General features: G+C 43.5%; 1 protein-coding gene across 1 annotated transcript in view; it reads left to right on the top strand.

Annotated features, from left to right (window-relative positions):
* The first annotated feature begins 5444 nt into the window (after positions 1 to 5444).
* The window catches only part of SLC25A36 (solute carrier family 25 member 36), a 43802-nt gene continuing 35051 nt past the window's right edge, over positions 5445 to 14195 (top strand). The window contains exon 1 of the mRNA XM_014602892.3: positions 5445 to 5613. Within this exon, the coding sequence (XP_014458378.1) occupies positions 5573 to 5613 (41 nt within the window). The 5' untranslated portion in view covers positions 5445 to 5572. The remainder of the gene's footprint in view (positions 5614 to 14195) is intronic.

Raw genomic sequence — 14195 nt, 5'->3', positions numbered from 1 at the left:
GGTTTAGATTCAAAACTTCAATACAACTCCAAACAAACTATACTCACTTGAGAGAGACAAATATATTTCTGTGCATCTGACTAGGGAAGTGAATACCACTTAATTAGTGTGTCAGGGAACGTTAAATATTTTTTCTTATTTCAAAGGAAATCTGCTTTCTGTTGTCTTACATAAATTAACCTTGAGATTTGCAAGAGACAGCAAACTGTTTTATTTTTTGAAAGAATACTTAAAACAAAACCAAAAAAGCAATGCTTTCAACATTACATTGTCCCTGTTTTATACTTGGAAATTTATTGTCTAGAGAGATCCATCTTCTGGAATCTTTTCTGTTTGTAGAGATGACTGTAAAGCACTGTAAAATCCAAGGGAGAGAAGGCATTTTCATACCATGCACAATGTACGAAGAACTGAAGCATCAGTTCAGAACAGAGGGACAACACGGTTGGTGTGGCAGAAATGTTGCCAAATGGAAAGTATGCCGTTATCTTTCTCTGTGCTGCTAAAGAGGAGCAAGAAAAACTAGCTGATTCTGTCTAGGGCAGCGGTTCCTAATCCTGCGTCACAACCCAAATGAGGGCTGTGGGGGCAATGCCAGCAGTGCCACACAGAAAAGACGAGACATTCTGCATCCTGGGAGCTCCTCTGCCTGTGCTGCACTCCGCTCTCAGCAGCAGGGCACAGGAAAAAAAGGTTGGGAACCACTGGTGTAGGGAGATGAGAAAGTTGAAAGCAGTTGAAAGACTGTGTCTGCTGAGATGAAAAAATAGCTTGTGGGACAGAAAAGCTTCTGGCTAAAGTAGGCATACTAGTGGGTTGTGTCCCACAACTACTAGAAAATTGTAACAGGAAAACAAGTTGCTGGGAGCTTGAGAGTGTTAAGGATAAAACCCTAACAGTCCAAGCTTTGTAAGCAGGAAGAACAAAACCGTGCTGTGGTTGTTAAAAAAAAATCCCGATACCCAGACAGAATAATCAGTAAGAGTTAGCCAGTTTTGGAAGAAAGGATAAATTGAAGACTGGCATGTCAGTGAGAGTACAGGCTAGACCTGAATGAATTCCCTGTCTTGGGCTTACTGCTCTTAAACTAACTGGAGATTTGAGATTTGCTAGCAGAAAAGTCATTTTATTGCCCCATTGTCTAGAATCATGGTAGCAGGGAAGCCAAATTGCCACGAGGTGGTTCTGGCCCTGGTTACCTAAGTGAACCTGGCTGCCAGTGATCTACTTCCAGCTGTCCCCAGTTGCCTGCATTGTCATGCTACCTACTTATAAGGAGCAGTCTTTTAGTGGCCAGCAGGCTATTCAACAGGATAGATGCTTTCTCTTTCTGAAAAATTCTAGGCTTCTGACTCCTTGTTCCAGATTGCATGCCAGACATCCTTTTCCCAGACTTCTCAGCTCCAGTCCAGACTTCTGACAGTTGGATCCTGACTCATGACTTTAGTTTGGTGGTTTCCCAGACCCCAGTCTGATACAACTATAGCTGCCTGCTCTGCACCCCCTGGCCAGTGACTGGCACCTGGATCCCTACTTACCCTTCCTGACATAGGTCTACCCAAAGCAACTGTTCTTTTCTTGATCCCTGACAGTAAAACGTATAAAACAAACAAACAAACAAAAATGAATTCAGTTGCAAACAGAAATATATGGATTTCAAAAGATGCTACCACACCTCTTGGAATTTGGATTTGGTGTCTTATGCTTTCATACTCCTTCATATTCTGGGCTCTGTGTTTGGATTATATCTGCTATGATGTATCACTTTCCCTGTCATAATGATGAACGGGAGCTCATTATAGGACCTATGGCCTTACTGCATCATAGGAGATAGAGTTGAAGGAAAATTTATCATCTCTGCTTATAATCCTTTCAGTAAGCATCCCCATCATCAAATGACATTCTTCAGTTGTCTCAGTATAAACAAAAAGTTCCACATGTAGTTACTGCCAGTAGGAGTTCACCTATGCACAGAAAGCATAAGACAAAGAGTCTTTGTTACTGTTCTAGTTCTTTAATTTTGACTTTCTTGGAATATGTTCTCCATTTTCAATGTCATATGGCTGTTTAAAAACCACACTCTATTCCTACCAAGAAAGTGTAGCTGGAAATGGAAACTCTTGGATGCATGTGACCTTAGAGTTTGCATCTGGCATATGATTCTCATACTCCATGCCGAATTTAATAAAATCACTGGTGCTCTTTTGAAATAATTCTAAAATAATTTAACTGCTCTAATTATCTTGAGTAAATTTAATTCCTTTCCTGTCAGACACTTTGTGCCAAACTACACATGACACTCTCCTGCCTCTAGTTCTGCCAAGTCGCATTAAACTAGAGGAGAAAGGGTCCCTCAGTGAGGATTAATTTAAAGGTGGTTTTGAAGTCTTACCTTTTCTCTTTGGAGGCTTTTGCTGTGTGTTTCAAAGAGAATAGCATTAAGGGGAGATCTGAAATGTCTATCTTGAGAGGTACTCCTGTGTGTCATCTACATACAGCACACATGAGCAATATGTCCCATCATCCACAATTTGGTACATATTTAAAAAAAAATAAATAAAAAAAAACATTTCCATTGTTTCATCTTAACAGCTCCAATTTCCTTCTTTCTGGCTTTCCTTTATTTTAAATGTTCTTGTTTCAATCACCCTCATTTCCCACCATTCTCATGCTTTTACTTTGGAATTACTCCCTTGGCTTATTTGTGCCTTCCACATCAAGCTCAGGCTTCTGATCTTAACATACACTGTAGCTTAATCAGAAAGATGAAAAGCTATCATTGTATGACAAAACCAATCATTTATGAATAACCTTAGTGATATGTTTCAAAAGAATATTGAACTGTGTTTCTGTATTGAGATTACTGATAAGTGAACAATACTTATTTTGAATTAGCATTGTTTGTGAGGTTGTATGAAATACAGGTTTCTTTATACTCGATAAAAATAATGCTTTGTTTATGTTAATGGCACAAAATTTATGCTATTCTTAGCTATTCATTCCTTGATTTTTTTTAAGTGCATAGATTTTGAAAATGTTTAACTTGGAACATCAATTAGCAATAATAGCTGACTTCTGAAACAATGCTTTGGGATTTGAAAATTTTCCCATGTGGTTTTTTCTTTCTTTAATTTTTTTAATGTATTTATTCCTCTTCTATCAAAAAAGCCGCTACAGTAAAACACATAATAAATAACATCATGTATATATAATGTGATTACAAAAAATTGAAGGTCAACTGATTATTCAATTAACACAATGACTACAATCATTCAGGCTAATAAAGTTCAAGATGCATAGTTCATGTAATGCACTGATTCACTAAGGTCATCTATAAAGATGAATTCAAATATTTAATGCTATATATGCAAATACTTCCATTTAACCCTAGTTTTGGCAGGATCATGGCCCAAAATAGCTAGGTACAAATATAAAGCTTGCCTGCCTTTAGTTTGAAATGTAAAAGTTTGAATGGGTAATAAATAAGCTATTTACTTACTTATTTGAATAGTAAACTATTTTTGAGCTAGAGAGAAATAAACACACAACCATTAGATAGAAGTTAAAATATTCAAATCAGGGTAATTTTTAAAACCGAAGTCATAAATTTTCTTCATACTGTGAAGAAATAATTTTCTTCATGAGCAAACGTGGCAATTTTCAGATGTTACACATTATCTTAAACCAATATTATAGAACGGCTAAAATAAGTTCTCTCATAGCAGATGCTTGCAACTTTAATAATAGATCATGAGAGGCTGTCATCTTTCTATACAATTATTTGAATTCCTCTACAGACTCACAATCAACATCATATTGGTTTCCTTTCCCTTGCCTCCCCTTCCAGTGGAGGTTCTCATCTTTTTATCTGGATCTTCCCATTCCTTGTTCCCACATCCTTCTTCATTGTCATTGGTGGCTGGCTTCTTTCTTCCCCAGTTTTGCCCTTCATGCTGATTACCATTCTTTTGCTCCACTTCAAACAACAGCATGTGCTTTGTACCCTCAGATCATTTCCCATTTTGTTTTTCCCTTATCATGGGCCACCTATTTATCTTTTTTTTAAAAAAAAGAAGGGACTTTCATTTATGTTAGGTTCAAATTTGAAAGGTTTTTCTGAACTATAAAAGAATAAGTAAATCAAACAGATTATGCAAAAATGGTGAGGCTTGCAGCAATCAGAAAGGTATTATGGCTCTGTGCCATGCAGTACTAGTTTATTAACCTGACCCCAAAACAAAAGTTAGGTGGAAGCTCAGCATAACTCCACCAGAGTCAACAGAACAATTAAATTTGTACAGTACTAGCTGAGGGTTCTGCAAAGAGACTAGGTAACAGTGGGGCTGGCTGGGAGGTAGGCAACCTGGCCCCACAATGGCAGCACATGAGGTGTCATTTTTTAGGATGAGGGGATCGGTTTGGGAACAGCAGCAGTTATACGACTTTAGGAAGTCTGAAAATCACCAGTGTACTTATAAGCCAAATGCTAGAGGGATATGCTATAGCACACACTGTAGGGCATTGTGCAAGGGGATGCCATTGGATGCCATTGGCATGCAGTAACACTATTCTGCACACCATATATGACCCCATATAGTAGCAATATGCCCTGTCCCATGGTAGAGTATACAATATTGTATTTACTCAAACCTAAGAAGAGGTTGTCCTCCACCTGTCCCCCAGTCAGCATGGAGGAGAAACCCCTCGCCTTAGATTTGTGTCCAAAGTTGTGTTGCGGGGGCAGACTCCAACCCACAGCAGCCTCCTACCCCTTGCTCTGCAGCTTTGGCCCCTGCCACCTCCTTTCCCCCTCCCCCTTACTGTCAGGCACAGCTGGACTCTGGCTCTGGTTGGAGTCTCTCCTGGGCACAGAGCACATGAAACGCTGTCCCCTGCCGGCCCAATCAGCAGCACCACAGCTGCCTGGCCCAGCAAGGGCTGAGCTTCCCTGAGCTGTGCTCTAGGGAAGGAACAGAGTCTGAGCAGTTTCTGTCAGCAAACGGGTGGGGGGGGGAGAGACAGAGCCTGGAGAGAGGGGGGAAGAGGCAAAGACTGTGGGGAGTAGGGGGTGAGGTGCAGAGATTATGGGGGTGAGGGCAGGAAGGCTGCAGAGGGAGAAGCGGGGCTGCCCACTCCCCCAGCCACTTCTTTCCCTGCTGTTGTAATTGTGGGGCGGGGCGGTCAAATTGAAGAGAACCCTCCACATTTAAACTCTACACCTGGAAAATAGTAACACATATTATCATTTTCTATATTTCGAATCTAATTCCTGGAGAATCGTCGGACATTCGGGGCACCTCAGACCGCAGCAAGCACAGGGGGGCCCTGGCGTGCCCCAAAGGTGCAGTGTCCCTGGGCTCAGCCCATTGCCCTGCCGCCTAAAGCGCCGTGACGCGCCGCCCCCGGCCAATGAGGGCTCGGCGCCCGGCGGGGCGGGGCGCGGGGGCGGCCGCGCTGTAAGCAGGAAGCCGCGGGCCCGCCGCGCATTGATGCTCCGCGCAGCGAGCAGGGCAGGAGGCGGGAGCGGAGCAGACGCGCCGGCACCACCCGCCGGGGACGAGAATGAGCGAGAATGAGCCAGCGAGACACCCTGGTGCACCTGTTTGCTGGAGGGTACGTGCGGGGCGGCGAGGCCCGGCCGTGCGGAGCCGCTGCCTCGTGGCTGACGGGCGATGGCCGCTGCAGACTGCCGGCCGAGGGGTTGCGGGGCGGGGCGGGGCGGGCGGGCGGTGCCCGCGGGAGGCCCCGGCTCTCCGGCCTCGCGGCTTCGAACCCCGGCCTGGCTGCCCGGCGCGGGCAGGGGGCTGCATGGGGCGCTGCCGAGCGGCTCCGTAGGCCGTGGCCGCGCCCCGCAGCCACGCGGCGGGGAGGTCGAGGTGGAGGTGGGGGGCTGGTAGGGGCAGGACCCCCCGGGGGCTGCCCGGGTCACGCGCCAGGGGCCTGACGGAGCGAGGCGGTGACGTCACGTGCCGCGGTAGCCAATGGCAGGCTCTGTTTATCTGGGGCCCTGTCCCAGGCGCCCGGGGTCCCGCCGAGACCCGGCCCGGGGGCGGTGGCGCCTTCCCGGGCTGCGGCATCCCGCCTGCCGCTGCCCTCGGGCCTGCTCGCCCGCCCTCAGCACCTCCGGGGCTTGCCTGGCCGTCGGTGGGGAAGGGAAGCCGTGCCCCGTACACGGGGCTGGGCGACAGGTGGTGGGGCTCAACCTTCTGACAGCAAGGCTCAGATAGGAGTTGGGGCATGGGCTGGATGGGACCCTGCATGCCAGGATCAGCCCATGTGCCAGTATCGGGCCCTGTTCCAGATCTGGCGGCCTCCCATGGAGCTGTGGTGACCCACACAGGCCTGAGGATGGTGCTAGAGCTGGGGTCAGTCTGCTGGCTGGGGTTGAGCGCTCCTAGGGGGACACTGGAGACAGCCTGACTTAGCTGTCCTGTGAGAAATGATGAAGCTAATCTGACTGGTGCTCCTGGTTGTAGTGGGACAGGCCAGACTGATGGGATGGTAGTTCTGGTAGAGGAGAGCATAAGTCTGGCCTGAGCAGAGCTTGAGTGCACACTCCCTGGATCTTAGTGAGCAGGATGTGCACCGATCCCCCAGGTGGTGCTAGGCAGGTGCTTACAATTTCTGCCTCCCTGGTTTTGTGAAAGGAGGAGGAGGATTATACAGCAGGGCCCCAGACAGCTCCTGAAATCCAGATCGTGGTAAGTTTGCAGAACAAAAAGGAGAGTAGACTGATGCCTCGTCTTGGCACCTTGACTTGACAGCTCTGCCTACAGTGAGAACTGGCTTGAGAAGGAGGCCTGTAAACATAATGGAAGCCAGATGCAGGTTTTTGAGCTCTGCAGCTAGTAAATTTCCCTGCCTTTGTTGAGAGACCTGGTCTACAAACCCTTGTTGCCTGGCTGTCAGCTCCTGTAAATGGGTCAGAGACTTTACTGTGCAGGAGGGACTGAGAGGCCTTTCCTTGAGTGCTAGCCATGGATTTGCCTCTAATCTGGGCTCAGTATGCATTTGATCACACTTAGCAGTGTGAATGTTACTCAAGGTCATCACATCAATAGCTGCTTGGTCACTCTCATTTTACTGCCTGAAGAGTTACCTCGTAACTCAGATTTGGCTGTAGACCATAGGAAAGCATTAGGGGCCTTTCTCAGGACTGTTTTAGTATCTAACACTGTAGTCAAAATGTGCTTGTGTGCACTGGGAAGAAAATGGGGAAAGCAGGAATTTTGCTTTTAACTCTGTTTTCACAATTTTTCTGTATATATGTAAGGTTCAAGGTTTATAACTCTGGAAACTGAAGTCTAGTTGTTCATAGGACGAGTAATATAGGATGGTTATAACATCTCATGTTCAATAAAGCAACATGAAAGAACTGATTGTAAGCATGTGTAGCATTTCCATGTTATCATTGACATTTGTATTGATACTGTCTGAAGAAGTCATTTGCAGTGTCTTAATAATATGAGGTGATAATATCCTCTCAGAACTGGATTGTGACCACTAGCTTGCTTCAGAACAGGGTCCAAGCAGCCATCAGACAGTAATCCAGCTTGATCTGGATTTTAGACTAGAGTTGTTCTATTTCTTTTTGTGCCTACCCCCCCCTCCCCCCTGGTCTGTTCTACCTAGATCCCGCAACAGCAGGCTTGACTGATTTGATTTGATTTTGTAACAAATAATGACCTTTGGAACAAGATAGTCACCAATTATAACTTGTTCTTCATTTTTAAAAGTTAAAGCCATTTTTACTTTAGTAAAACATTCTACAAAACTGAGCCGGCATTGCAACTATGTTAAACACTACTTATTCGGGGTGTACAGATAAAGGTTTTTTTGGCTGATACTGATAGCTGATGACTGACCATCCATATCAGGCAATGCCAATACGATAACTGATATTTAGTATTAGTGCAAGGCATTTTAAACTACTGACATCAAACTTTTTTTGTTTGTTTTGCATTTATAGCACATGCACACACCTCCTGTCTGCTCTGGCCTTCGATGAGGATGGTGGTGATTGCCTTATTCCCATGCATGTTGCCCCCGGCTCCTACCAACAGCTCCGCTCCCTGCACAACCCATGCTGCCATCCTGGGTGGGTGGGGCAGACCTTGTGCAGATAGTGGTGCTGGGCACGTTTGGAGCCCCAGAGCATGCCATTGCTTCAGCACCAGCAGGTCCCACTCAGGTGAGCTCCTATGGCTGCTGGGGAGAAGCCGTTTTTGCAAAGGCGCCTGGTGCCCAGTGGAGCGGAATGCCCCTTGCGGGTTGCCTTACCCTGCCTGTGCACAGCCCAACATCTCTGTAGCAGTCCTGGTGCTCAGGCCTGCTGTGTGCACAGCATTGCCATAGCAGCAGCAGCAGGAATTGGTAACAGTCCCTTTGTTACTGAGCGTGGCACTCCTTCCCCTTCCTGCTGCTTGCTGGGACTTACAGTTTGCATGGGCTGGGGCCAGCGGTGGGGCACGGGGACCAGACAGTGCTCACCAGGGTGCTCTAGGTGTATGGCTACAATTATCGGCTACAATGAACACCAAAAAAGCTGATAGCCAATAACATCAGCTTTTTTCTTTTTATTGGTACCAATTTGATAACCAGCCAGTATATCAGTGCACCCGTATATATTATCAATATTTTAAAGTGCTGTTAGGGTACTTTCTTTTTTGTCTTGATCTCAGATGAACTCTATTTACACAGGTGGGCCATACAGAAGTACCCCATAACTTTTGCCAATTAAGAAGATTCTACTGTTTACATATGCTGGAGTAGTTTGTACAATTCATTTCCAGTATATAAATGAAGTGGCACTTTGTTAGATGTGAAAATATCATTACTAGTTTTATAGCAAAACGTCTTTTTGACTTTTACAGTTTTTAAAGATGAAATCCTTTCAAAAGCCTATGAAAACATGGCAACATGCACTTTTGCCATGCTATTGATTTCCTACTGGTAAAGTAACAAAGATGCATTAGATCATTTAGATGTTTAGAGCATGTGACTGAGATTCAAAGATGGTATGAGATGACAACTTTTGTTTCTTTAAGAACAAAATACAATGACTTTCCAGATAAGTTTTCTACTATTGGAATATGTAATCTTCAAAAAAAGATAAACAATTTTAATCAAAATAATTTGAGAGAATATATTCCTATAGCAAGGTCCCTCTGCCGCTTCATGTCTGCTTGCTTTACTGTTTCTGTACCGAAGTGTCAGACTCTAGAATTTTTTATAGTCCATAATTCTCCAAGGAAACCATTTAAGTAGTTCATATCAAAGGTACGAGAAGCTGATTAGTACTGTAATGTCAGTAAACTGTCAAGCTAGCGGTAGATGTTGAATTCTGCTTGTTTGCTTCCTTTTCTGTTACTTTCAACCTTGTCAAAGAATTTGAGCATAAGTATTCTACTACCATTGGTTAATTTGACCCCTTTTGTTTTCAAGCGTCTTGCGTTGAAAATCAGGAACTGATGATGTATCCTATGCTAGCAGATCCTGATATAGGATATCCTTAGGCAAGGCATCAGTATCCTTAGGCAAGGTTTTCAGTAGCTTTGTTGTACTGCCCAGGATTTCTTTCTTTCTTTCCAGCCTAGAGCCCACGGTGATCATATGAGCTCAATCACTTTTATTCAGGTTAGGAGGAGAAAGCTATGGAGCATTTAAGTGTTAATATTAGAGGATCAGGTTAACAAACTTCTATATTGGGTAGCGTTCAGCTCAATATAGTCCAGGCTAGATGTGTGCATTGCAGATACAATCTTTAAAGGTTTGTAGTAGGAAGAATCTTGAAATATTTTGTTCTTTGTAAAAGACCAAGGCCTTGGTAATTGGCTTTAGAAATTGCATGGGGAATGAGATGTTAGTAATTGAAGTGACCCAAGTGGAAATCAGTTTGGTGGCCAGCACTTCAGTTTTCAGTTGGGGATGACTTGCTGTCTATCCCAGAAATGTCTGGGACATTGGGGCTGCATACTATGATTATTTCTCTAAAAACGTGCAAATCCAGTCAGGCAGCATGTCTGCAGCAAGAGTGTAGAGCAGTGATTCCCAACCTAGGTTCCATGGCACCCTAGGGTGGTGCAAGATCTTTTGAAGGTGTCTCAAGGTGTGAGGAGATAAGTGTAAGCTTGGGCTAGAGCACGGGTGGACAATTATTTGGGCGGGAGGGCCTCTTAAGCTTTGAGCTGTTGAGTAGCGTGTGCACTCTCTCTCGCGCATGGTGCTGGGCAGGGTCAGACTCCATCTCCCAGGCTACCGCTTGGTTTCAGTCATGCAGGCAGGGCTGCTTCCACCCAGCGTCCCACATGGTATGCTGAGAGATGGAGTCCAGCCCTGCAGACCCTGGGTGAGCCAAACTCCCATCTCTGAGGCTGCCGTGCAGTGATGGATAGGTGTACAGGGCTGCTTCCACCCAGCGTCTGCTCTGGTACCAGCTGAGGCCAGAATCAGACCCGCTACCCGTGCCACCTGCCAGCAGTGGGGGCCCAAGTGTGATTTTTTTTTTTTTTTCCCAGGGCCTACCATGTGTGCCACCACCAGCGTCACCTGCCCACAGGCTGGATAAAATTGGCAGGCCACATCTGGCCTGCACACTATATTTTGCCCATCTCTGGCTATTGCCCCACCCTCGCTGTCTGGCCTCTCTGCAAGGAGGTAAGCACTTCAATAAATTAGTTTTTGAAATGGGGTGCTGCTCAATTTGCTTAAATTATGGAGAGACCTCAAATTAGAGAGATCACTCTAGATCAGAACATATCAGTGCTACGTTAGAGGTGAGGGACCTTTTCTGGTGGATGGTGCAACTAAGTTGTGCAGTTTCCCTGCTTTCACTTTTTTTGCTCTCTACAGCAAGTGGACATTTGTTCAGAATAGGTAAATTTACTGCAGAGACAGTCTCCTTGCCTTTCTGCCAGCTGTCGAGATAGCTAAAAGTCTTTGAAGTTATTTGCTACAAATAACTGAAGTCTAGCAGCTGCTTGGCTGGATGCAGTTACTAGTGAGTCCTTGTAAAAACTGAACCTGAATAAGGGTTTGAGACTCGGAATGTATGCTGAAGCTTCATTGTACAGCTGTACACTGCTAAAGTATCTTAAATGGAGAATTAATGTGTTTTGTTTTGCAGTTTCTTCAATTTAAGATAATGGGGTTTTTTTAAGTTATACAGTGGTTTATAAAGCTATTTTGGGGACTTTAATCTGTAATAAGGGGAAAAGTACTGCTGGCTTTACCTATCTGAATTATCCAGACAATTGGACAAATTCTGTCCTCCTTAAACTTAGGCTCTTGGCACAATTCATACAGTCTTTGGATATATTCTAGACCTGACTGAATTTCTCTTTCTTTCCTTACCCACACTAGTACCCTTCCTCCTCTATCTTACTACCTTGCCCAGCTGTTCTTCTGAATAAACAGTGGGTTTTTCTGAGGCCTTGGTCTCAGAAACTCTAGTGTTGCTCCATGAATTGGGTGTAGTAGTATTGAGCTTCTACGTCTTAGTAAAAATAGCTGATGATATTTTAAGAATTGTGAAATCATGACACTTCTACTAGTTTTCTTTTGGTCAGCGGTGCACTGTTGTCAACAAATAGGTTTACCTCCATTACTAAAAGGAAATCCTCTTCCCCTTCCCCCCCCCCATACACACACCCTGTCAACTTTTTTGTGCTGCTCTCAATTTAGACAGTGAAATTATATTTTGTTGGACTGTTTTCTTACCGTACTACTCACTTCTTGTAAGTGCAGTATTTGGATTACCAGAGGATTTAAAAATGGAATATCCTTGCGGGGATTTAATTGTGGAAACATTTTTAGCATTTACTCTGAGATTTAAAAAAAAAAACCCCCAAAATCCAAAACCTTACATGCAATGAGTGGCCTAATAAGGAGTCTTTGTCATCTGGCAAATACTTCTGGTTGCCATGTTAAATGTATGGCCATGTTAAATGTATGGGTCTTGTGTATATTCTTGTGTATACTGCTATCCTTAACCATATAGTAAAATAATAAGGCCCACTTATTATTTTGACTTCTAACTTCTTTGTGCCCATACAACTCACCTGTAAGAGGTCTCATCTTCCCTAATGTTTGCTGAAGTTTCCAACTCTTACGCTAGCACAAGTATAGTTCCTCCTGTTGGTGCTGGAAATGTTAGTCCAGCCTATAGAATATCTGAATGGCTCAGTAGTTACAATTCCAGCTCTCTGTCCATGCTGGTATTTCCATCAGTGGAGTTGCACCTTTGCTAATTCAGCAATGGGATCCCCTAACAGCAAGAGAGGTAGTTAAGCAGAGATGTTAGACTACACATCTCTGATAACTTGTCATTTGCTGTGTTCTTCATTGGCTAACTCTAGACACTGAACTTGTCAAACTAGGTAGTTTCCTTCTCACATCATTCCCAGTAATAAAGTTTTTGTAGGAAAAAGTAGGCCCTGGCTGTTACTCTACAGCTTCGTTGCTTTCACTGAGATTGTTGTTCTCTTAACCATGGTGATTTTAAGGTATTAATTGAAAACAGAACAAGCAAACAAAAAATGGGCTCCTTTTTGTTCCTTAAGTGGGCAGGGTGTGTGTGTGTGTGTGTGTGTGTGTGTGTGTGTGTGTGTGTGTGTGTGTGTATTTAATATGCAGTAGGGTCAAATCTGTTGCATCACAAAAATACAGTTTTCATGTGGTAATTTTTCTCTCATGGTAGATCTGCAGCAAGGTACCAGTCATGCAGTCTTTAAATCAATAGGGTTTTACTTGGGGACTTGGAATCCTCTTGTGTAGATTGCATTATAGGATCAGAAGCTATATCATGACATCTCTGGTGAGAGGTAAGGTTAATAGGCTATATGAGGAATATGTTGGCAAAGCTGAGTAAACATCTAGTAAAAGTACAGTTAAAAATACTTATCAAATTTAGAACCTGTTCTGTAGGGTGCTTTGGGTGAGTGCTGAATTCACCCTTCACAAAGCAGCTTGCAGATATTGAAAGGAGTCGGAAGAAATGTATTTTAAACTTCTTGGTAGAAACCATTGATTACAGTCTGCTTGGTGACAGTGTTGATAAGGATCTGATCCCATAATAAGGATCGGTCACTGTGACCTGCATTTGACTAAAATTACTTGTGGATATAAGTAATTGCAACTTTCTTTGGGGGAGGATGGGGGGGGGGTTAAAATTTAAATAAACTATGTACTGACTGGACTTTTAGGGAGAAATAAGTTGGCTTTTCCCCCCCTGTAAATACATTCTGTTTTGAGAGACATTATGGCTTTTGTTAAGGCACAAATAGGAAAGGTTTGTCCCCAAATTTAAAGTCTCAGGAGTGAAGGCAGTATGATAAGTGTTAATTAGAGGTGGCTGTGCTGGCAGCTTACAGAGCATCTCTTACTAAACTGTAGTCGCTGGCCATCTATTAATGGCATGCCAGGATCATGAATACAAAGAAGAGACTGTTTCTTTCACAGTGTTTCTGGTAGCTGTCCTGTTAAATCAGCAAGTCAGGAAACAAAAAAACTAATGATGGAATGTGACTTGTACATGCGTACAACACGTGTTTTCTATTAAAATGGACATTGGTCTCATTTATGCTATTTGGAATGGCAGCTGACCTGTTTAATAAATAAAGCTTTTCCTGCCTGCACAGATTATGACGTTTACCACCCTCTAATATTTGAATTTTTTGCTCACAAATTCTGTGTATTGAATGCCAGTTTTGGGATAAGTGAGTTTTGATAATATAATTCATGTTTAAAATTCATAATTATTTTATTTAAATAAATCCATTTTTTTAAGGACCTGGTGTTCTCCTAGTACTTAAATACCTGTTCAGCGAGTTGTAACTGTAGTTAAGTACTTGAGTTGGATATAGTTCCTCAGTGGTTGTAGATTTTGTTTTTTTTTGTTTTTTTTTTTTTTCCCACCCAAACTGGTAGATGGCCAGGGAACCATTGGTTTGCAAATATAAAACTTTGTAGACTTACTCTCTTCTCTTTATTGTAATTAAAAAAAAAAAAAAGAACATTTCCTCTCCCCTTTTCTACTCTGTGGCAGGGCAGGTGCAAAATCTGGGTCATTCTGTTTTTTGCAGAAAGCTAAAATAAATAAGGTGATATAATTTTTTTTTTTTTCAGTGGGAGTTTTGATTTGGTTCAGATGTTTCCTTGCAACTGGAATGTTGCAGCTTTGTGCTAGTATATGATAG

This window comes from Alligator mississippiensis, chromosome 7, assembly GCF_030867095.1.
Source record: "Alligator mississippiensis isolate rAllMis1 chromosome 7, rAllMis1, whole genome shotgun sequence".
Taxonomy (NCBI): domain Eukaryota; kingdom Metazoa; phylum Chordata; order Crocodylia; family Alligatoridae; genus Alligator; species Alligator mississippiensis.
Note: the sequence above shows the minus strand (reverse complement) of the source record. Positions and strands in the feature narration are given on the sequence as shown.